The following is a 22,161-nucleotide window of genomic DNA, read 5'->3' on the forward strand; positions in this document are numbered from 1 at the left end:
CTTCCCTCTGAATTTATAGCTTGTCCTATCTTTTCCAAGTCCTTGACTTTCCCATCTGACCTTGAAATGATCTCTGGACAAGAATCCACCTATTTTCAACTGAACTTGACAAAGGCTCAGTGGATAACACTCGGACAAACAAACCCGTGCTATCACCATGATCTACAAAGACAAGACTGTCTGAGCGTGTGATGCGCCATCTTGTGTCTCACGGAAGCCATCTTTTCTCTCTACTACACACTAGTCTTTCTGGTGATGGAAAAGAAGAATTCATGGCACAGAGTTCAACAGTCTTTTTACTCCTCAGAAAGGTCCTCAGGGGAAGGTGCCAAATACATTCCTCCCAGCTAACAGTCGCTGGGTTTTTCCTAAATAGGGACTGACGCCAGCTGATCTCAATGGTTGTCTTGGTTCCTCCCATACTGCAGTTTATAATAAATCTTCTTTCTCTCTGGTTTTAATCTCCCATAGATAAAGGCTTCCCAGATTGAAGACAAGTTTTCCTTTTTCATAGACAGGCTTAAGCCATCCAAAAACAATAAGAATAGTAATAATAATAAATAAATAGAAGTGAATCCATAGAAACTCTCGATGTCTGTACAGCAGAAGTGACAAAGTTTAAGTCAAATATTTGTTTTCCCTTTTTTTCATCCACATCAAAGGCAGGAATACAAGGCATTGTTAGTTGTGGTGGGCAAACTGGAGTGTCTGCTGATATAACAAATTAGGTTTGTTAAGGCCTTTGTCTATGCAGAGTTAATAGTAACGCAGAAGCCAGATTGATTCAAAAAGGAAGGGTAAGGACTGTGAAGCAGGAAAGACGAAAAAAAAAGAAAAAAAAAAAAAAAAGTAGGGAATAAACCAAGGGAGATGGAAAGAGAGAGAGAGATAATGCCAAAAAGAAGTCCATACTGTGTCTACGGATGGAGAAGTACACACTGCTTCCCTCTGAAAGCTTCTCGGTGTCTCTGTTGTGAATGCTGTCAGAGTGAAGAACAGCAGATGGATGGCATCCAGCGGCAGTTAAAAGACGTTCATCCTCTCGGCCCATCTGAGGAGGTGTTTTGGGAAGGATCGGTCTGGGGGAAAGGACCCTAGCCTAGAATATCCAGGTAGACCGGAGATGCCTTGGCCAAGTTCTGAAGGAGGGTGTGGATGCCCTTGATGTTCTTCCTCATATGGGGCTCGCGCTGCCAGCACCCCAGCATCAGCTCGTAGACCTCCTGGGGGCACGTTCGAGGTCGCTGCAAGACTCGGCCCTGAGTGATGCATTCTATCACCTGGATGGGACGGAGAGCAAAGACAGGATCAGACGGGAGGGTAAAACCAGGCAGATAAAATCAATGTCAGCACAGAGAGGACTGCTTGAAAGAAACCCACTGAGTGTTTCCTTTTTTCAGAAGGAAGAGAGCAACTGTTATAGGTTGGTATACCATGGTTAATTTGATTGGCTTATATCTGTTTTTCAAGCCACATGATTTCACCAGACTGGTAGAGAAATAATTTATCTATATGGAATTCTCCCAAACCTTACCCTGGAATCCAGTGTGTTTCAGTCTTACTGTCCTGAGATGGAACCTGGGTCACTTTTGTGTCAGGGCGCTGACTGACGAGGGAAACTTGCTGGGGCTATAGACATGGGTGGCCATTTTGGATAATGGAATTGGATATGGAAAGACAGATGTGGCCCTGAAGATAGATATTAGGTACCTCACAAAGAAGCTATGCCTCAAATACAGACAGATTTGTGAAAGGATTAGAATAGGAAAACAAAGTGCTTGAGTTTTTCACTAGAAGTAAATGTTCTAGTGAAATGTGCAAAAAGGAAAGAAACTTGAAACCCTATTGGAACAAGACCAAAAAGCTAGCTGGACACTAAGAGTGCAGGGCTGCCACCTCTGCTGTTAATTTACTAGACGAGCAGCACACAGTGATTCCTCAGTCCCATCACCAGAGAATCACAGGCGTGTCAGCAAACACTGCTCTTCTTCTCTAGGACTCTTAAATCTGGGGAGAGCTGTACAGTTAGGTACCCAGCAGGCCATTGGGGTGGTGCCGCTCCCAACAAAGCCCCCTAAGATAGTGGCCTGACTTCCAGCGGAGGGGTTCCTCTCGGCTTCGGCCTTTGGAGGCATCTTGCCGGCCCACTGCGTACCTCATTGTTGGACAGCTGGTACCAGGGCTGTTTGCCGTATGTGAAGATCTCCCACAACACCACCCCCAGGCTCCAGACGTCACTTTCGGTGGTGAACTTCCTGTACATGATGCTCTCTGGAGGCATCCAGCGAATGGGCAGCATCGTGTGGCCACCGACCTGGCGAAAAAGGGGCAACAAGGAGGCGTCAGTCACCCCAAAACCAAGTTCCCACCCTCAGGGAAAAAAGTGTGGAAGAGAGATGTAGGGGACATTTTTTCCTTTCCTTTATTTGTATTTATTAATTTTAATTGGTTATAAACACTTAAGGGAAATATGATTTCTTTACAATCTCAAGCAACAGAGATAGAGGGCAAAGAATGGTCAAAATATTTTTTTCACATTACAGGTATTTGCAGTTCTCTCTTTCTTGAAACTAGACAAGAGCAGAGATGACAACTGGGTGGATGTTCTTCTTGGATAAAAAAAACACACATGAACTTTCTGGTGTGAGGATGACCCAGTCTTCTCATTAACAAGATAACTTTGACCAGGATGACAAGTAATGGGCTCTGCATCCAAAATGGCCCACCAAGTGACTCTACTTCCTAGCAAGGCCAGAGCTTCCTTCTGCTTTAAGGTGTGAGGTTGAGGCACAGTGCTGCTTCGAACACCCTCGCCACAATCCAGTGATGGGCAGGGCAGAAATTATTCCCATTTTACAGATGAGACAACTGAGGTTCAGGTTGCTATGGACACAAAGTCAGGTCTTTGGACTCAGAGCTCAGGACTTTCCTCTACTGCAGGCCACTGCAACTGGGCTTATTTTCAAAAACAAATAAATAAGTACGACTTCTGAAAAGCTCATTTTAGTAAAAACACCAGAGCTGAGGCATTGGATGGCAAGAGTATCACCACAGGCAGAGAGGACTTTGTTTGACAAAGGAGACTTGTTTATGATTTCCTGATTCCTGGAGAAAGGTTACAAACTCCATTTTCAGATTTGTAGCCCAACAAGACTGTCTGATTTTAACACTATGATCAGATTTCTGCACAGTAGTCCTATGGGTGGTGGGTCTCACTTCCCATGCTGGTGAACCCAGCACTGCCAGCCCGAAGGCCATGCCTGACCTGGGCAGCATGTGAGCTCACGGCAGGAGTGAGACCTCAGTGATGACGACTGTCAGCCCCTGTGTCCTGAGACTAACGCCACATAGAATTTCTGCCCAATTATAAATCTCAATATCAATTTCTGACTCATTAAAGGAAGGAAATGGACTACGAGTGCCTGAAAAATGCTGCTCAACTCCAGAGCCCACGGAGCGGAGAGAGTCAGAGATGTCTAATGTGCTTGGTGATTTCAAATGATGCTCTTAGCATCAAAGACAGCACGGGGATAAAAGGGGTGGGCTTTTTTTTTCTATTCTTCTCTGCATGATGACTCCAAATCTGACAGGTAGAGACACAGCTTGCTGGCTCAGGGTTAGGGTGCCCCCATATCTTTTCTGGTCAGCTTCAAATATACCAAAAGCTCGTACACTAAGTAGAGGCTAGTTGCCTTCCATCAGCTTTCGATTTCCTCACTTGCTTCTCATCCCACAGTGACAGGTAGTCACTGTTCAGTGAGCACAGATTTCCCTCATGGAGCTGCCTGGGCCTGCCTGAAGGTGATGACCATACTCACCATCAAGGTTGGTATTCAAAACACAGGCCATGTGACAGAGGCACTCACCAGCCAGAAAGGATGCTGATGGCAAACTAATTTGAAATGTGTTTGTGGGGGAGAGGGACAGAGACAGAGAACCACTTACATGCATCTCCTAGAACCGGACAGCTAAAAACACACTCTGGGGTGTGTTAACCTAGCGAGAGCCCAGGCTTTCCATATTCCTTGTGCATTCCCAGCTGGTGTGCAGCAGACGACACTCGATTCATGCCATTGGAAACTCCAGGTTCCGGTGCACTCTCCAGTGTGCTATTTCCTAGCTTGGTAATCTTGGACAACCCTCTCTATGTCCTAGTGTCTCCAACTATAAGATGTGGGTACCAATAAACACCTCCCAGGGTTATCGTGAGGGAAATACCCAAGCAGACAATATTTGCAAAAGTGCTTTCTAAATTTTAATGCACTAAATGCTTTCAAGGTGTTACTTCCTTCTCTATAGCCTTTACTATCTTATTTTCTCAATGAGAAGCAGCCATTCTGGAGACGTTAAGGACAGGCAACACACGAGACTCTCCCAGACTCATCACTCTGCAGTGACAAGGGCTTGAGGCTCCTCTGATTGCCATACCTACTCTGCCAAGTTGTCTGTCCTGTGTTGCTAATGGCCAAAGAAAAAGCTCCTGTTTTGTTTAAAGGAGAAAAAAGATTCAAATTTTGATTTACATGTTTTCCCACCTGATCATTTATTTTATGCTTGCAGTCTCTTTGGGACAGATTTTTCACTTTAATTCTTTCAAGAATCCCGTCTGGGATTTCACACATGCTGTTATAAATAATGCTTTCCTTGTCCTGATGTCAAACGGGTGAGTGGTGGGGGAATCTAACAAAAGTTCAGACAGGGTTCACAAGTTTTCTAAACCCGTTTAGAACATTTCTGAACATTTCTTTTACAGCCCTTTCTCAGGATTTTGGAGCATGTCACAACAGTAGACCAAAAAAAAAAAAACCGTTACTGTTGTTATGAATTACTGTCACATTCCAGTCACAGTCACTGGATGGATTTTGGATCTCACAAACCACAAACTGGGCAGCGACAAACTCAATGAGACATTTGTTTTATGTTGTGCTACCTGGCAATTTGCCCTTACACTCTTGCTTAAATATTTGTGAGGTGGAATGTGATCTCCAGTATGACGCTGGGAGTCAGAACCGCTGCTTTGACTTCAGGCTACACCACAGCGCCTGAGAGGTGCTCCAGTGTCAAGTCGGGTCAGGCCGCATGCTTGTCACTAAACTCACCAGATTGAACTGATGCAAGATGGGAAATCCAGTGAGATGGGAGTGGACTTGGACTTGCAATTTTTATTCTCCTCAACACAGAAGACTGGGGTTCTAGTTTCTGCTGTGCTATTAACTAGCTTAGGTAAGTCACCTTAGATCTGGCTTATCTCCTTATTGATAAAATGTGACAGGTTAGACCAGCTCTTGGTTACTTCTAGCACAAAACGCTGTGGTTCTGTAATCACCCAACACCACTTTGCCACCACAGTCATCCATCAACACATAATACCTCACCTTTACAAACAATTTCTACCCAATGATCTCGCTTGAACCCAACAGTTACCCTCTGGGGTAGATACTGGCTTGTCTTCAAATTACAAATAATGCCTCCAAAGTTCAGAGAATTTAAGTAGCTTACCTAAAGCCATACACATAACTCCTCCCTCTTGGACATCTTGTAGTCACTCTGATGGGTCACTCTGTGTTTCCAGCTTCTTCAAGCTCTAACACATGATCTGTGTTCAGCCAGCAAGCCTCCATGTGGCTCCTTACCCAGGCCAAACCTACTCATGCCTCTTGGAAAGTTTGATCTCCTTTCCTTGCTATCTACTTCTCGAAGGTCTCCTCAAGACAAGCTCAAGTTCCACCATTTCAAGGACCTCTTCCTCCCTGCTACAGCTCAGTGACTTTTCTAAGCACCAAGATGTCCAGCGCCCCTTAGTATAGGCCTGGTCACACTGCAGTCAATCCCTTAATTTGCTAACGGGTCACTTGCCTCAAGAGGGATGGACGTTAATCAGTTGTGTCTGGTGGGGCATGAGGGAGTAGGTTGGTAAGCATACTACATCTTCAAGTGGGTTTTTTGTGAGTGCTGATATTTAGGGAGGAATCTTCAATGTGTTCTTTCAAAGAGATCAGTGTTGACTACCTTCCTATCCATCCTCCAATAACTCCTCTAAACTCTTGATAGAACTAAGACTTAGATTACAGGGACAGAAACAGTCTCACCTATTTCATGCTACAAATAAGAACCATTTAATGAAATTTGTGACTTTTTAAAATGCAACCAAAAATACTGGCGTTGACAGGAATCTGAGAGCTCTCTGAGCTGTGTGAGAAATCCAGTCATTCCTCAGTTTGCCATCTGTAAGGTAGATGGGGGAGTCTATGGCGCAGACCTGGAACTATTTAATCTGGGAATGCAATCTAGGAAGACATCATAATGCATAATATGAGGGAATATTGTTCTACAGATGGTGACCGCATCACATATCTTCTGGGGCTGGAGACAAAGGACAGGGAGTAAAGAAAAAAGTTACACTATGAAAAAGAAAAGGACTGGATGATCATGGCTACTAATCATTGCAACTTGCTTAAATCAGCGAAGCTAATCAGAACGACGTCTGAGACCCATGACCAAAAAGAAATTCCACAGTTATAAATCAAGTTAGGGAAAATAATGGATACTGTTTTTTTAAAACAAATTAAGATAAGAACTCTTTATTTAGCTGTTAATGTTTATTTCCATGACGCCTCATAATTTTGATGGTGACATGTATAGGATGATCTGATTAAAAACAAAAATAACAACTGTGTTCTAGTTCAAATACCTGGGCCTGAGCATCCTTTAAATCTACCTGTTTGAAAGGTAATTAAGACAATAAATCCTGGAAAGAATACTAAAAGGCTCTTGGTGAAACTGTCTTGCATTAGAAATCAATGATTTTATTATTTTTAATCAAATTGGACACATCTAATCAGTTCAACTACAATATTTATTTCTTACCCAAGAAATACTTTTTGGTACATTCCCTTAGGTCATTGAGTTGTAAATTGTGAAAATTTCCCCATGGCTTAACAACCAGCATGATTTATTTTTCTACATTGGAAAACAAGGATTTAGGGAAGTCGAGGAACTTGCTGAGAAAGTGTAGATATAAATTGGTGACCAACAGTGTAGAAGACAGCTCTTTATCCCACCACTATTCATGCTGGAAGCCTGGGTTCTTCTCATTTCTTACAAATATGCAAAGCATCTTTATCTCTAATACAAGTTAATGAGTAATGCACAACCCATTTTCCAGGTACACTGGGAGGCGAGAGAGGAGGTGACAAGCTTAGCTCTTCTTCTGTTGTGCTTCACATAAAATGCATCTACCATCCTCCTTGCTCCCTCATCATGTTCTCTGCTCTTCTCCTACAGCATCCATTCTTATTGCTGCCCCTCCCAATCCATTCCTGCTTCCTTTTCTTTGAATTCCTCTCAAATCTCACTTGTGCAGTCCCATTTCAAATCCCAATGTTGCATTCAGTCTCGTCTGATTCTTTCCTTATCTCCCCAAATGATTGTGCTTATACCCATCACAACTCATTCTCCATCCAAGGTGATGCGTAGTCTCAGCTATGTTTATGAGAGGTAAAATGGCAGGCTGGAGCCTTTCTATAGATCCAGAGCAAATGCCTAGCTGGCTTTGAAACCACTGATGAGTTAAAGGTGAGTAATGCTAATCTGGGGCCTTCTAAACTCAACCAGGAATGACCAGTGATGCCTGGGAGGCCACTTTCCGCTTGTGGTATTTACTCAGTGAGTGAGTGATAACTTGCTTGGAAGCCAAACATTTTACTCCCTGAGAAACACACAGGCCAAAGGTCAAGCCCCATTAAGAGATGATTAGTCATCAGTGGCTTTTGGCCACATTAAATATTGAAGAGGTGCCTAGAGCTCCTCACACACCCTATACCCCATTGCTTTGTTTCAGCAGTTTCTGCTGATCTGTTCCTTAAAAATTCATGAAAGCTATAAACTTGAAGAAATAGCTGAACCTTATTTACTTATTTATTATGTGTTGCATCTGTAATGTGAAGTTAAAAAAAGGAGAAAGAAACAATTTATGCAAAATATTCTCCTTGGAGAACCTGGAACCATTGTGGTCAGACTGTGGGCGCTTTATGACCACATCCAGGAAGACCAGAATTCTCCTATTATAGAGTGATGGAGTGCTTCCGTGTTGTGTGGCTTTGAACCAGGGGATATTCATGGGGAGAAATTCAGCCTTTCCTGTGTTGCCTAGAAGTCCTGAATGAGCACTCAGGTTGAGTCAGGAGGGGCGCTGGTGAGAGCCTGGTCACCATCTCTCTTTCAGTGGGGATTGATTGTCACTACACCTGAAATTGCTGTTATTTGCAGCCTAGAAAATCTTTCCTTTTCTTTTACCATTACCATAGGCGCAAGGGTCATGACTTAGTAGCTGTAAGACGAAGTCTTTTCGGATTAGTCAGAGAGTATGCTGGACCTTATTGCTAACAATATTTTTGTGAATACTTTTTCTCATAATTAAATCTCTATCCTGCCAGATCAAGGCAAATGATCATGTTGTGAGGGGGGAAGGTCCCAGACCTATCATTTCTATCTTCTGGCACTTGGATTCTACATGAGCAGATAAGACAAATTTAGTACAAAATTTGCATTGAGAATTGATTTTGTCTTTATTCTACCATGAAATAACAACAATACAAATGATGAAAATAACAATAATAATAAATACTTCATGTTTGTATAACACTTTTTTTGCCTTTTCACAGCATTTCCATGTCTATTTATTCTATGATAATTGTACCTACCCCAAAATATGTTTGTGAAGATTAAATAAGTTGATATTAGTAAAGCTCTGTGGTGCCATTGTGTGATGCCATTTATATGATGTTCTTGAAAAGGGAAAAATATAGGTTTAGAAAACCTATGGTTGTCAGGGACTGGGAATTGGTAGGGGGGTGCTTGCCTTACAGGGGCACAAGGGAATTTTGGGAGATGATGGCAGTGTTCTATATTTTGATTGTGGTGGCAGTTAAATGACTGTTTGCCGAAACTCAGAACTATGTGCTAAAAGAGGTGAATTTTACTATATGTATATTATACCTCAATGAACATAACTTAAAAATAAATAAGTTGTTAAAATAATGCCCAGTACATAGTAACGTGCAAAAAATATTAGCTACTGTTGTTATGCTAAGTATTTGATGATCCAGTAATCCTGTGGAGTAAGTCAGGCATTTTCCTTTACCCCAACTGAAGAGATGAGGAATCTCCAGGCCCAGAGGCAAAGTGACGTACCCAAAACCACACAGTAAGGAGTGGTAGAGTCTCCACCAGGACCCAGCTCTCCAAATACATGGAGCTCTCTCCATTCTGCCTCAAGTCTGACGTGGAATCAGTTCAGAGATAGGGAAGGCTTTCTGCATTAGTCAGCTCGGGCTTCCACAACAAAATTCCATAAACTGGGTGGCTAAAACAATAGACATTTATTTTCTCACAGTTCTAGAGGCTAGAAGTCCAAGATCAAGGTTCCAGCCATTTTGATTTCTGATGTGAGCTCTCTTCCTGGCTTGTGGACGGCCGTTCGGAGCTGTGTTCATGCAGAGAGACAGTGAACTTCTGGTCTCTCTTCTTATAAGAACACCAATGCTACTGGATTGGGGCTCCACCCTATGACCTCATTCAACCTTAATTACTTCCTGTGAGGCTCTGTCTCCAAATACAGCAGCACTGGGCGCTAGAGCTTCAACATATTAATTTTGGGGGGACACAAACATTCAGTCCATAATGCTCTCCTTGATAATGCTCCCCCTTCTGATTCCAGAACACTTTGGGGGAGCAAGAACAGCTCTGAGTACAGCCATACCTTGGAGATATTGCTGGCTCGGTTCTAGACCACCACAATAAAGTGAATATCGCAATAAAGTGAGACATACAGATTTTTTGGTTTCCCAGTGCATATAAAAGTTATGTTTATACTATACTGTAGTCTATTAAGTGTGCAATAGCATTATGTCTATAAAAACTATCTACATACCTTAATTTAAACAATACTTTATTGCTAAAAAACGCTAACCATCATCTGAGCCTTCAGCAAGTCGTAATCTTTTTGCTGGTGGAGGGTCTTGCCTCGATGTTGATGTCTGCTGACTGATCAGGGTGGTAGTTGGTGACATTTGTGGTGGCTGTGGCAATTTCTTAAACTAAGACAACAATGAAGTTTGCCACATCAATTGACTCTTCCTTTCACAAACGATTTCTCTGTAGCATGCGATGCTGTTTGATAGCATTTGGCCCACAGTAGAAACCCCTTCAAAATTGGAGTCAATCCTCTCAAACCCTGACACTGCTTTATCAACAAAGTTTATGTAATATTCTAAATCCTTTGTTGTCATTTCAACAACCTTCACTGCATCTTCACCAGGAGTAGGTTCCATCTCAAGAAACCACTTTCTTTGCTCATCCATAAGACGTAACTTCTCATCCATTAAGTTTTCTCATGAGGTTGCAGCAATTGAGTCACATCTTCTAATTCTAATTCTCTTGCTATTTCCGCCACATCTGCAGTTTCTTCCTCCACTGAAGTCTTGAACGCCTCAAAGTCATCCATGAGGGTTGGAATCAGCTTCTTGCAAACTCCTGTTAATGTTGATATTTTGACTTCTTTCCATGAATCACAAATTTTCATAATGGCACCTAGAGTGCTGAATCCTTTCCAGAAGGCTTTCAATTGACTTTACCCAGATCCATCAGATGAATCACTATCTATAGCAGCTATAGCCTCACGAAGTGTATTTCTTAAATAACAAGACTTAAAAGTGGAAATTACTCCTTGATCCATGGGCTACAGAATGGATGTTGTGTTAGTAGGCATGAAAACAACATTAATCTCATTGTACATTTCCATCAGAGCTCTTGGGTGACCAGGAGCATTGTCAATGAGCAGTAGTACTTCGAAAGGAATCTTTTTTTCTGAGCAGTAGGTTTCAATAGTGGGCTTAAAATATTCAGTAAATCATGTTGTAAACAGATATGCTGTCATCCAGGATTTGTTGTTTCATTTATAAAGCACAGGCAAGGTAGAGTTAGCATAATTCTTAAGGGTGCTAGGATTTTTGGAACGGTAAATGTTCATTGGCTTCAACTTAAAGTCACCAGCTGCCTTAGCCCTGAACAATAGAGTCAGCCTGTCCTTTGAAGCTTTGAAACCAGGCATTGACTTCTCTCTAGCTGTGAAAGTCCTATGGTATCTTCTTCTAGTAGAAGGCTGTTTCGTCTACATTCAAAAACTGTTGTTTAGTGTGGCCACCTTCATTAGTTTTATCCTCGCTGGATCTTCTGGAGAACTCGCTGTGCTTCCGCATCAGCACTTGCTGCTTCACCTTGCACTTTTATGTTATGGAGGCAGCTTCTTTCCTTAAACGTCACAAACCAACCTCCGCTAGCTTCAGACTTTTCTTCTGCAGCTTCCTCACCTCTCTCAGCCTTCACAGAATTGAAGAGAGTTAGGGCCTGGCTCTGGATTAGGCTTTGGCTTAAGGGAATGTTGTAGCTGGTTTCATCTTCTATTCAGACAACTAAAACTTTCTCCATGTCAGCAATTAGGCTGTTTTGCTTTCTTGTCATTTGTATGTTCACTGGAGTAGCACTTTTAATTTCCTTCAAGAACTTTTCCTTTGCATTCACAACTTGACGAGTTGTTTAGCATAAGATGCCTAGCTTTTGGCCTATCTCAACTTTCAACATGCCTTCCTCACTAAGTTTAATCATGTCTAGCTTTTGATTTCAAGTGAGCGACATGGAACTCTTCCTTTCACTTGAACACTTAGAGGCTACTATAGGCTTGTTAATTGGTCTAATTTCACTATTGTTGTATCTCAGGGAATAGGGAGGCCAGAGGAGAGGGAGAGAGACGGGGGAACAGCCAGTTGGTAGAGCAGTCAGAGCACACACTACATTTATTAAGCTTGCCATTTTATATGGGCATGATTTGTGGAGTTCCCAAACAATTACAATAGTGATATCAAAGATCACTGAGCACAGAAAACCATAACAAATATAATAATAGTAAAAAAGCTTGAAATATTGTGAAAATTACCAAAATGTAACACAGAGACACAGAGTGAGAAAATGCTGTTGGAAAAATGGTGCTGATAGTCTTGCTTGACAAAACTTGCCACAAATCTTCAATTTGTAAAAAATGCAACATCTGTGAAGCGCAATAAAGCAAAGCGCAATAAGGTCTACCTGTACTAGGAGCTGTGCAGTTGTGGTCCAGAATGCAACTCTTGCTCCTCCTTCAGCATCTTCATGTCTCCAGGTGAGGCTCAACCCCACTCCTCCCCTGCCTTCTCAGGTAACTCTTGATGGTTTCCCTATTACCAACTACTTCTAGAGCTTAGCACATGGCTTAACCCTGCTCTTGTTCCAGATTCAGCTCATTTCCAATGCAAACCTTAGGGCCATCTCAGTCCTCAGCCTATCACCCCATCCCCCACTCCACCCCAGTTTCCCTGGTGGTAGCTGAGGAAGAATGAGCAGACCCTGGAACCCCCTAGTGATGTGCAGGTAAAGGCAGAAGGGCTTCCTGGACTTTGTGTCACCTCAAGTGACATCCTTCGTGGGTCCCATTATCCCCTGCTTGTGCACTATCTACAATTTAAAGAACCAAAGAGCCCCAGCCTTAGAAATGATGGTAGTTTCTCCTTATTTTACATTTGGTTCTAATCAGGAGCAAATAAGTCTTCTCTCAGTAGAGCATAAAACTGCAATCATACTGATGTTTAGGAATCATATTTGGATCTAAAAACAAGGATTCTTCATCTTAACAATAAAGTGAAGTTAGACAGCAACAACCTACACTCCCCCTTCCTCTGATTCCTCCTCCACCCCCATCCCACTAGCTCTTATCACCCTTGATGGGGAGTTTCACAAGTGGATCAATGAGAGGACGTTGCCTTTGGAAAGAACTAATACAGCACACTGCCTGGCGTGTGATCAGTGTACAATACTTACACATCTCTCAGCAATGAGAAGTTGTACAGTCCAACCATACACATTTCATCAAACTGCCATTATTTTAATGTTCAACATTACTGAGCTTTTTATGGCCTCCTGCACATCATGGTTTTCGACCCAAGAGACCATCTGACTCTTCAGCATTTGAGACCAAAGCATTGCCTCTTTTGATGATAAAAAGCCAACAGGGACTGACATGTGCTGAGCAAAGGCAACCAGAAAAGCAGGAGCAATATATATTCGTGTCATTGTCTATGGTAAGGTGACTGCTTTATGTTGGTTTAGTACCAAAATTCCAGTGTAAAATTGTTTTTATGGAAATAACTCAGAAAGGCTGGTATTCTAGCTAGCTTTTAGAAAAGGAAGAAATCAGTGATTTGTCAAGAGAGTAGGAAAAATAAAACTTCACTGTATTGGAAACAGCTCTCTCCATCCCAGCTGCGATTACTGTGATTATTGCTGCCCTGGGTGCACCACGTCCAGGAAGTGGAGAGATCAGGTTTCTGGGTGGACACCACATATCTGTTCCACCATTAATGCCAGCATGTCAGTTAACACTGAAGACCCCGCCAGAGTGTACATTCCACCACTAACCTGAGATGAGGACTTAATACATCAGAGCCAGTTCAAAATGAATAAGGTCCTCTTCCCTCCTAGCTCATTCTGATACGGAAATGCATTCTGATGTCTGTGTCCCCGTGAGTGTAACAATAATGGGAAAGCCGCTTTTCCAGGGGGCTCTGAACGCCTCCCTGACGTCCTCAAAGTCCTTTTCTGCCATGTCTGTGATCTACGTAATGCATAGAGATTGTGACCTTGGTTATAAAGGACATTGTGATTTCTTATGATGATCGTGAGAGATAAGACATAATATAATAAAATTCACTCTTGGGGGCCGGCCTCGTGGCGTAGTGGTTAAGTTCACGCACTCCGCTTTGGCAGCCCGGGGGTTCGCAGGTTTGGATCCGGGGCACGGACCTATACATCGCTCATCAAGCCATGCTGTGGCTGCGTCCCATATACAAAAAATAGAGGAAGATGGGCACAGATGTTAGCCCAGGGCCAATCTTCTTCACCACAAAAAAAAAAATTAACTCAATTACTGAGCACCTATTCTGTGTGCCATGCTTTGTGCTACAGACATTACCTACATTTAAAACTCATCCTTCTCATACCTCTCCAGACATATCTACAGATAAAATATACCTAGATAAAATGCACATATTACAAGAAGCAGCTGTTTTGCGATTGTGAACCTGGAACTCAGTTCCTCACTGGCAGCTCTTCAGTGCAGAGTGAATATTGACAACTCAGTGTTATGGAAAATCAGCGTGGTGTAGCTGGGTGCTTCTCAAACCTTTCCACCAAAGCAGCCCAAAATGCAGGAAGAAGGAAAAGACCAGGAGTATGGAGAGTAACTGGGACCACGTCTGTGGGTCTAGTCCAAGGTGCTTACGGCAAGTGTGGAATTTGTTTCAAGTCTTATATTTTATCTTTAACTTTTAATATATTTGTTGCATTAGACTCCATAATGCATTATAAAAAGTAATGATCTGTTCCCTAAATCATTTATTAAAATTGATGCTTTGGAAACACAGGTCATGTTTATTTTGTGGCTTCATGGGTCTCTGGTCTGGACACACCATCTTGTGTTCAAAGGCTACCCAGACTCCTGTTTGAGAGGCTCTGGTGGCAGAAAGTGAACAGGTTTTGGAGTCAACAGACCTGGTTTCCTGGTCCAGTTCTGCCACTTACTAACTAAATGAATGTAAATATGTCTTATGTCTTAGAGTCTCCACATCTAAATAGGAATAAAACCTCATAGGCCTCAATCAAGCTGATATCCTTCCCCAACAAGCTAAGTTCTAGAAAAGGTAGTAAATAGCCCAATGGCCAGAAGTAAGCAAAAAGAAACATTCAGACAACAGCCTTGGGACAGCACAACCCTGCACCCGTATTCCGCACAGTCCTGCCCACTGCACAGTCCGGAGGGGTTCCATTCATACTGCAGTCCACGTAAATGCCCCCTCCTGGAGGTGTTCAACATAGTGACCTGCATCAGAAGCCTGGGCTCTATTCTGGTGCTTAAAGACTCTCCAGGTGACAGGGAAAGTCATTGCCTCCCTCTAAACCATAAATTTTTCACTTATAGAATGGGGACAATGATACTTATTGTGTCTTCTCTGTGAGGCTCAAGTGAGGCAGCTGGCAAAGTATGGCTTGAGTGGTAACACCCAATCCACATGCGATATCTCATTAATCTTGCTTCTTTTCACGTACCTTCATTTCAGTACATTTCAACAAACCTGTATTTGGTTAGTGCTATGTGCACTGTGGGGAAGCAACGTTGAATGAGATGAACTCCTTGCCCTCTGGAGCTTGTTGTATAACCATAATGCAGGGCAGGGAACCGATGCCAGAGAGGAAACGTGAACAATGGCTGTGGATCATGACACTGCTGCAGTTTGGCCCACAACTTGATCAGCTTCCTTCCTCTGACAGGTCAGTATGAGGATGCCCACAATTTGCCACTATGTCCAGAGGGTCACATGGGGGGAGACTACTGGGAAATGGCAGGAGAGATAGTTTTCAAAGAAGATCAAGGCCCTGATTCCTCATTGAAGTTTTCTCAGGAGAAGGAGTTGGCCACAGTGCCCTAAAGAGACTGTGATGGCTGAGTTGTGTTCAGCTTTGTGGGTAACGTTTAACATCCAGCTACCTTTTATTGCAGGCCTTCCGCATGAGAGGCATGACCAAGAACTTTACACATGTTACTTCACTGAGCTGCACCAAACCACAACCAAGCTAATGCAGGGATGAAGAGGGTGCATCAGTTAGGGATTGCCATCAGCTGCAGATGACAGAGACAACGGCTTAACCATGGAGGAAATTCACTTTTCTCGCTTACTGGAAGTTCTGAACTATGCCATCAAGGGCTGGTGGAATACTCTAAGAAGTTCTTCCAAAGACTTCCTTCAAAAGGCCTCTCAAATCTGTCACCTTCTTTCCACCACCATTTTGATCTCCTGGTTCCATCCTTCCCCTCCCAGGGCTACTGCGACAGCCTCCTAACGGTTTACTTGATTCCCTTCTTGGCTTTTTCCAAACCGCTGTTCATACACTAGCCAGAGCAATAGTCTTAAAATATTAATTGTATCAAATCATTTGTTTTTCTGCTATAAACTCTTCAATGACTTCCCATTGCCTTTAGGATAAAATTAAAAGTTGTTAAAATGGCTGATAGAACCCTGGTTGATCCTAGCGCCTCCTTCTCTAGTCTCCTCTCCTGCTCTCCTCTTTCCTTGCAGTGACTCATCCACTTTAGTCTAAATGTCCTCAGCACTTTCTCCCCTTAGGTCCTTCACACATGCAGCTCCTCAATGTTTACCTGGCTAACTTCCACTTGTCCATCAGGACTTAACTTAAATATCATATCCTTAGACATCAAAAGCAAGTTGGGCTATCGGGAAGCTCCACTTACTTTCCCCTCACGGCACCGATCAGTTGTAATGACTTGCTTACGTGTGTGGTCATGTGTGTGCTCTCTCCCTCTGCCTCTAGACTATAAGCTTCATGAAGGAAGCGCTGTCGGTGCTTGGATGCTCAACAGATATTTGTCAAGTAAAATGACTGCATCTGGCTGCCTCAGGGAATGGGCTGGGTGGGTAGATAATCCAGTATGAAATAAGTATGGAAGGCGAACAAGGGGCTAAAGCCAAAAAGGCAGCTTCTTGTCAGCCCTCCTCGGGGCTGTCAGCACAGACCCCTTGGAGCTGAGGGGGTATCCAGAGGGGAAAAGAAAAAATGGGCAGTAGCCGATTTGTTTTAGAGAGTGGCATTCGTTTCTACTTTAAACTGTAAATAAGGAATGGAAACAGACATATTTTGTGCACAGAGCAATGAACATATGGGACCAGTTATCATGAAAAGCTGTGGAAGCTGGAGATTAATGAGCTGAAGTGACACCCCGGTAGAGGAGGGTGTTAGGGCGCTGGGAGAAGTCAGAGGGGATGAAGGGCTGGGTGGCCTGTCCCAGGAGTTCCCTTCTCTTTGCTCACCCTGTGGTATGTCCCATTGGCCATCCCAACTTCCCATCCCATCCCACTTACACAGGCCCCTTGTAGCCCCATCAGAATTCCTCCACAGGAGGGGCTTGGGGGTGGCGGATGCCTGGAGGTGGGAGAGGCTGGTCCAGAAGCCCCCCTGGCATGGCACCACCTACGCTTAGTCTCGATGCTGGAGGGTTAAAGGGGGCAGATTAATGAGAGGAGGTCTGAAGACCGCAAACCAGCCCTTAGCATTAGCACTGCCTCCTGCATGAGCTACCCTCACTCTCACCTACCGCCATAGCTCCGCAACCTAAAACTGTGACCAGAGTGCTGGGGAGTAACTAAAGTCTGGAGAAATTAAGCTAAAAGCCAAATCCCCATCTTCAAAGGGCTATCCATTTCCATCACAGCAGATAACATTAAGAAACACTATTATAACATTTTTGGGATTCTCAAATCCTCATTGCAGAGAGTCTAGGTTGATCTTTTTAATCACTGAGTTGATAACCATTTGTTTTGGTATCATTCACTCATTCAGCAAAAAATTTATTAAGCTACCTATGGGGTGCTGGGCATGGTCCTTGGCACTGGGGATGTGGATGCGAATCAGCTCCATGTCCTCATGAAGCTCTCATTTTAGTGGGAGACACAGACCATACCTAAATAAACAGATATCCACGTATGATAATGTCAGGTGATGATAAATACTGTGAAGAAAAAAAGAGTAAGTGGATGGAAAGGATAGAGGGACAATGCTTTTTAGAAAGAAAGGTGTGAGCTGGTGATACCTAAGCTGACATCTGAGTAAAGTGAAAGAACAAGACAAACATCAGGAAGAAATGCATTCCAGGCACTGGGGTCAGCTGGTGCAAAGGTCCTGAGGTAGGAACAACCTCAATGCGTTTGAACAGTAAGCAGGCCAGTGTGGCTGGAGTGACTGTAGCAAGGGGGTAAGTGGTAGGAAAGGAGGTAGAGTGTCACCTGGGCCATCCTCAGTGGGGTTTTCTGTAAAGTCACAGCTGTACTGAGGGCTGTGTGTCTATAACTATATGTCATATCTGTATCTATATTTATATCTTTACCTATATATCTAAAGAATATGCTACATCAGATAGTATTTTAAGGTAAGCTACTTAATATTATGGGAATTTAGAACAAATACATAATTTGTAACCTAACTATCATTACCATTTACTAAGTAGGGAGACTAAGATATAGAAACCCAAGACCATAGTCAGAATCAGGTTCCAAGGTGGCGATGGAGGAGAGATGTTTCAAGTCCACAAATATTGCCTCTTTCTCTTTGACTTTTGCCTCTTGCTTTGTACCACTTCCCCAGCTCCACCTGGAGGCGTGCAAGCCAGCTAAAGCAATCATCAGCCACTTTCTCTGAGCCCTGTTCAGGAGGAAATCCCTTCACCTGATCCAGAGAATCTGACAATGACATCACTGGACTGTAGCAATAACCAGTGCTTGCTTTCGCAGGAAGTGATGGATTTAGGGCACAAAGTGGGTCTGACCGTGTGGGGCCCCCGCCCCTTTCTTTCAGTGTAAGGAGGAAGGGGCAGCAGAGGGATCCTATTACTTCCAGTCCCTTCAGCAGCACAGATGTGTTCCTGAGTTCCTCAGGATGGTGAGTTATAGCCCCCTTGGTATTTGGATTTACGCTGATGGTCTCTGCACGCTTCTCCCTCCACATGACCTTGTTCTTCCTGATTATTTCCCCAATATTCCACTAGTTATATGATCACATCACTGCCGAGGTCACCTTTTGACTCCTAAAACAATCTGAGTTTCCTTTGAGGAAGAAAGCTGCCCTGGTGGTGCCCCAGGGGAGAAGAGAAAAGATTCCACACTCAAGTCCTTAATGATGGTCCCTTAGCATCTTTCTTTGGGTGTCTTCCTCCCTGCCTCTTGATCCCTTAGTCAACTCCTATGACCATTTTTCTGCAAATTCCCTCCAAGGTCTCTATCCCCGACAATTACATTTGTTTATACCAAAACATCTATTTAGGTCCAGATCACAGGCATTTAGGATACTATATTTACTAGTTAATATCTACTTGAATCCATTTACGGAAATAGCTTTCATGAAACACAAACAGGTTTTTAAGTGCTACTATCTACTCTAAGAACACAGACTCAGGGATACCAATTCTCCTCAGCCCTGAATTTGTCTTTATAGATGAAGATAAGAACACTCCAGAGAGGGGCAAGATTTGTACAGAACCAACAAGCTACTGCAAATTAACTGAAAACTGCAGGGTGAGGAGGAGATGGTTCGCAACTTAAGAACATCGGAGTTTTAAACAACCCGCTCCCCTTTCCAGTGGTGGTGTGTCCTCTGCTTGCCCAAGGGTTAAATGTCCTCAAATTTCCTCCCCCCTTTGAACTCCTGTTCCCCTCTCTGTCTTCTCCATACCGTTAAATAGCACCACCATCCCCATCCATCATTGGGGAACCATAGGTGGAGGGAAGCACGCTAAGGAGTGGCCTAAACACTGTCTTCAAGTGAGGAGGGGATATCCTCAGGAAAATACTGGGTGCTGCTTGTCACCAAGGGAAGGTCTAGAAAAGATGAGGGTGAATTGTAGCACGAGGGTCTCGTATTTGATGTAATCAGCTTTTGACATGAATGGCCAATAGGTCATTAACTGCTTGAATGCTCGGATGAGAGAAGCTGTGAAATTCCTTTCTCTGTACATCTCTGACACCCTATATTAAGATGCTCAATAGGGCTTTTCCAGTTGTCCCCCTGATTTTAAAACTTGGGCCTTTAGCTGGAGGAAGAGGAACTCTGGGTACCCCATATTCTAGAGAAAGTCTCTATGTCAGTCAGATATCTGACAGCTGGATCAGACTCCTGACCCCACAATAGAAAAAGGCCTACAATAACCACCCACCACCCTACATCCCTCTACTCTCTCAGTCTGTATGGGAGGGGAGCAAGCAAGAGTAATAGGGCTATTGGTCTGGGGGCCATTGGTGGAATGTTCCTGAAGAGAGGTCATTTCATCCCTTCTTCTCTCTGCCCACCTCCCCCATCATCAACTTGAAATCAAGTAAGGGACTTCAAGAGAATTCCCCCTAAGGGGTGCCTTAAGAAGGGAGATTGGGACCTCATTTTGCATTTGGGCTTCTGTTTAGGCAGCAGACTGTGTGCACTGCAGAGGAAAAGGGAAGTGGATGGAGAAAGATGGCAGAGCTGAAGGGGAGCAGCAGGAGAGCCTGCTCTCTCATCATTTGGAAGGGCAAAGATGTGTGAGTTTCTCATAAATAAGTGGACACTGTGGAAAGTGTCTACATTTGAGCCTTCTTGTCAGAGCCCTGGTGGCCCTCAGTGACACCTGACCCCCAGAGGTGTTAGCAGAGAAATAGTGATGACAAAGGGGAGGATGACAACTGAGAAGTAGAGATGTTTGCCCTTTATCCTCAATCCCTCCTTCCAGCCCCTAACTTCACAGCAACTACAGACTGAAGTGGAGAAGGGAGACATCCAGCCTGTGATGCTGGATGGAGAAGCTTTGACTCTGATAGAAGAAGGAAATTGTAAACTGGATTCAACCGGTTTCATAGCTGTAGGTGAACAGGAAGTCTCGAAATCTACCCAAGATGCTCTCAGGTGGCAGGAAATACTAGCCTCAAATGTGTTGCAGTGCACACCTCCCCATCCCTGTTAGAATGGTGAAAATCCAAAACCCTGACAACACCAAATGCTGGTGAGGATGTGGAGCAAGAGGAACTCTCATTCATTGCTGATGGGAATGCAAAAGGGTACAGCCACTTTGTGAGACAGTTTGGCGGTTTCTGACTAAACTAAACATAATTTTACCATATGATCCAGCAATTGTGCTCCTTAGTATTTACCTAAATGAGTTGAAAACTTATGTCTACACAAAAATCTGCACACAGGCATTAACAGCAGCTTTATTCATAATTGCCAGAACTTGGAAGCAACCAAGATGTCCTTCAGTAGGTGAATGGATAAATAAACTGAGGTTCATCCAGACAGTGGAACATTATTCAGCGCAAAAGAAATAAGCTATGAAAAGACACGGAGGAAACTTAAATGCATATTACTAAGTGAAAGAAGCCAGTCTGAAAAGGTTATATATTGTATGATTCCAACTATATGATAGTCTGGAAAAGGCAAAACTATGGAGACAGTAAAAAGATCAGTGGTTGCCAGGGGTTGGTGGGAGTCAGAGGGATGCATAGGCAGAGTATAGAGGATTTTCAGGGTAGTGAATACTACCTATGTATATATGATATTACCTATGTATGATACTACAATGATGGCCAGCTACATGGCATTATATATTTGTCCAAACGCACAGAATGTACAACACCAAGAGTGAACCCTAATGTGAACCATGGACTTTGGGTGATAATGACGCATCAATGTAGGTTCATGATTATAACAAATGGACCTCTCTGGTGGGAGATGTTGATAGTGGAGGACGCTGTGCATGTGTGGGGGCAGAGGGTATGGGAACTCTCTACTTTCTGCTCAATTTTATTGTGAACCTAAAACTACTCTAAAAAATAAAGTATATTTTTTGAAAAGTATTGCCACGAGGACATGGGCTGTGGTAGTGACTGAGGCTCTTTTGACCAGTTTGCATCCATGCCATTTAAAATTCCAGGACAAAAGGTTGCCAGCCCTGTCCACTCCTCACTGTGATCTGCTGTGGTTCCCTGGGCTGTGGAGGCTGCTCTGTAGAAACGGAGAACCTGAGCAGCGAACACAGAAGTGTGGCTCACTTCTGTGTTCTCTGACAGAGAGCAGAGTCGAGCAGAAGCTGGCATGGAGCAGTCTACCCTCCCAGCCCTGGGTGAGGCTGGAGGTCCACTCTCAACAGGACACAGGAGACTGCTGCTCAGGAGTCTCTGAAATGGGGACACAATGAGGGTTTGGGAAAGAGGCCACGAGAATTTGGGGCAGGACCATTCTCAGCAAGATGAAATTAAATTTACCATGGAATGTACACATAGTTTCCCCCACATATGACTTATTTAAAAAAAACAAAAAGACTTTTTTGTTTTAATTTTGAGAACTTGAGAGCTAAACTTGCCAAAGAGAATTACAAGGATATCAGTACAGCAACAGTGCTGAGCTAAAATAAAGTCAAGGAAGAATTGAAGAATATTAGTGAGAAGCATCTTTAATTATAATGATTTGTGCCTTAACGGCCCAATA

At 43.4% G+C, this 22,161-nt stretch overlaps 1 protein-coding gene across 3 annotated transcripts in view; it reads right to left on the reverse strand.

Moving 5' to 3' along the window:
- Positions 1 to 1,094: 1,094 nt before the first annotated feature.
- The window catches only part of NTRK2 (neurotrophic receptor tyrosine kinase 2), a 350,327-nt gene continuing 329,260 nt past the window's right edge, over positions 1,095 to 22,161 (reverse strand). For all 3 annotated transcript variants that reach the window (XM_058565525.1, XM_058565524.1, XM_058565523.1), the window contains 2 exons: positions 2,156 to 2,314; positions 1,095 to 1,280 (listed from right to left, as the gene is read on the reverse strand). In XM_058565525.1, coding sequence (XP_058421508.1) covers positions 1,095 to 1,280; positions 2,156 to 2,314 — 345 coding nt within the window. The remainder of the gene's footprint in view (positions 1,281 to 2,155; positions 2,315 to 22,161) is intronic.

The sequence above is a fragment of the Diceros bicornis genome, chromosome 22, assembly GCF_020826845.1.
Source record: "Diceros bicornis minor isolate mBicDic1 chromosome 22, mDicBic1.mat.cur, whole genome shotgun sequence".
Classification (NCBI taxonomy): domain Eukaryota; kingdom Metazoa; phylum Chordata; class Mammalia; order Perissodactyla; family Rhinocerotidae; genus Diceros; species Diceros bicornis.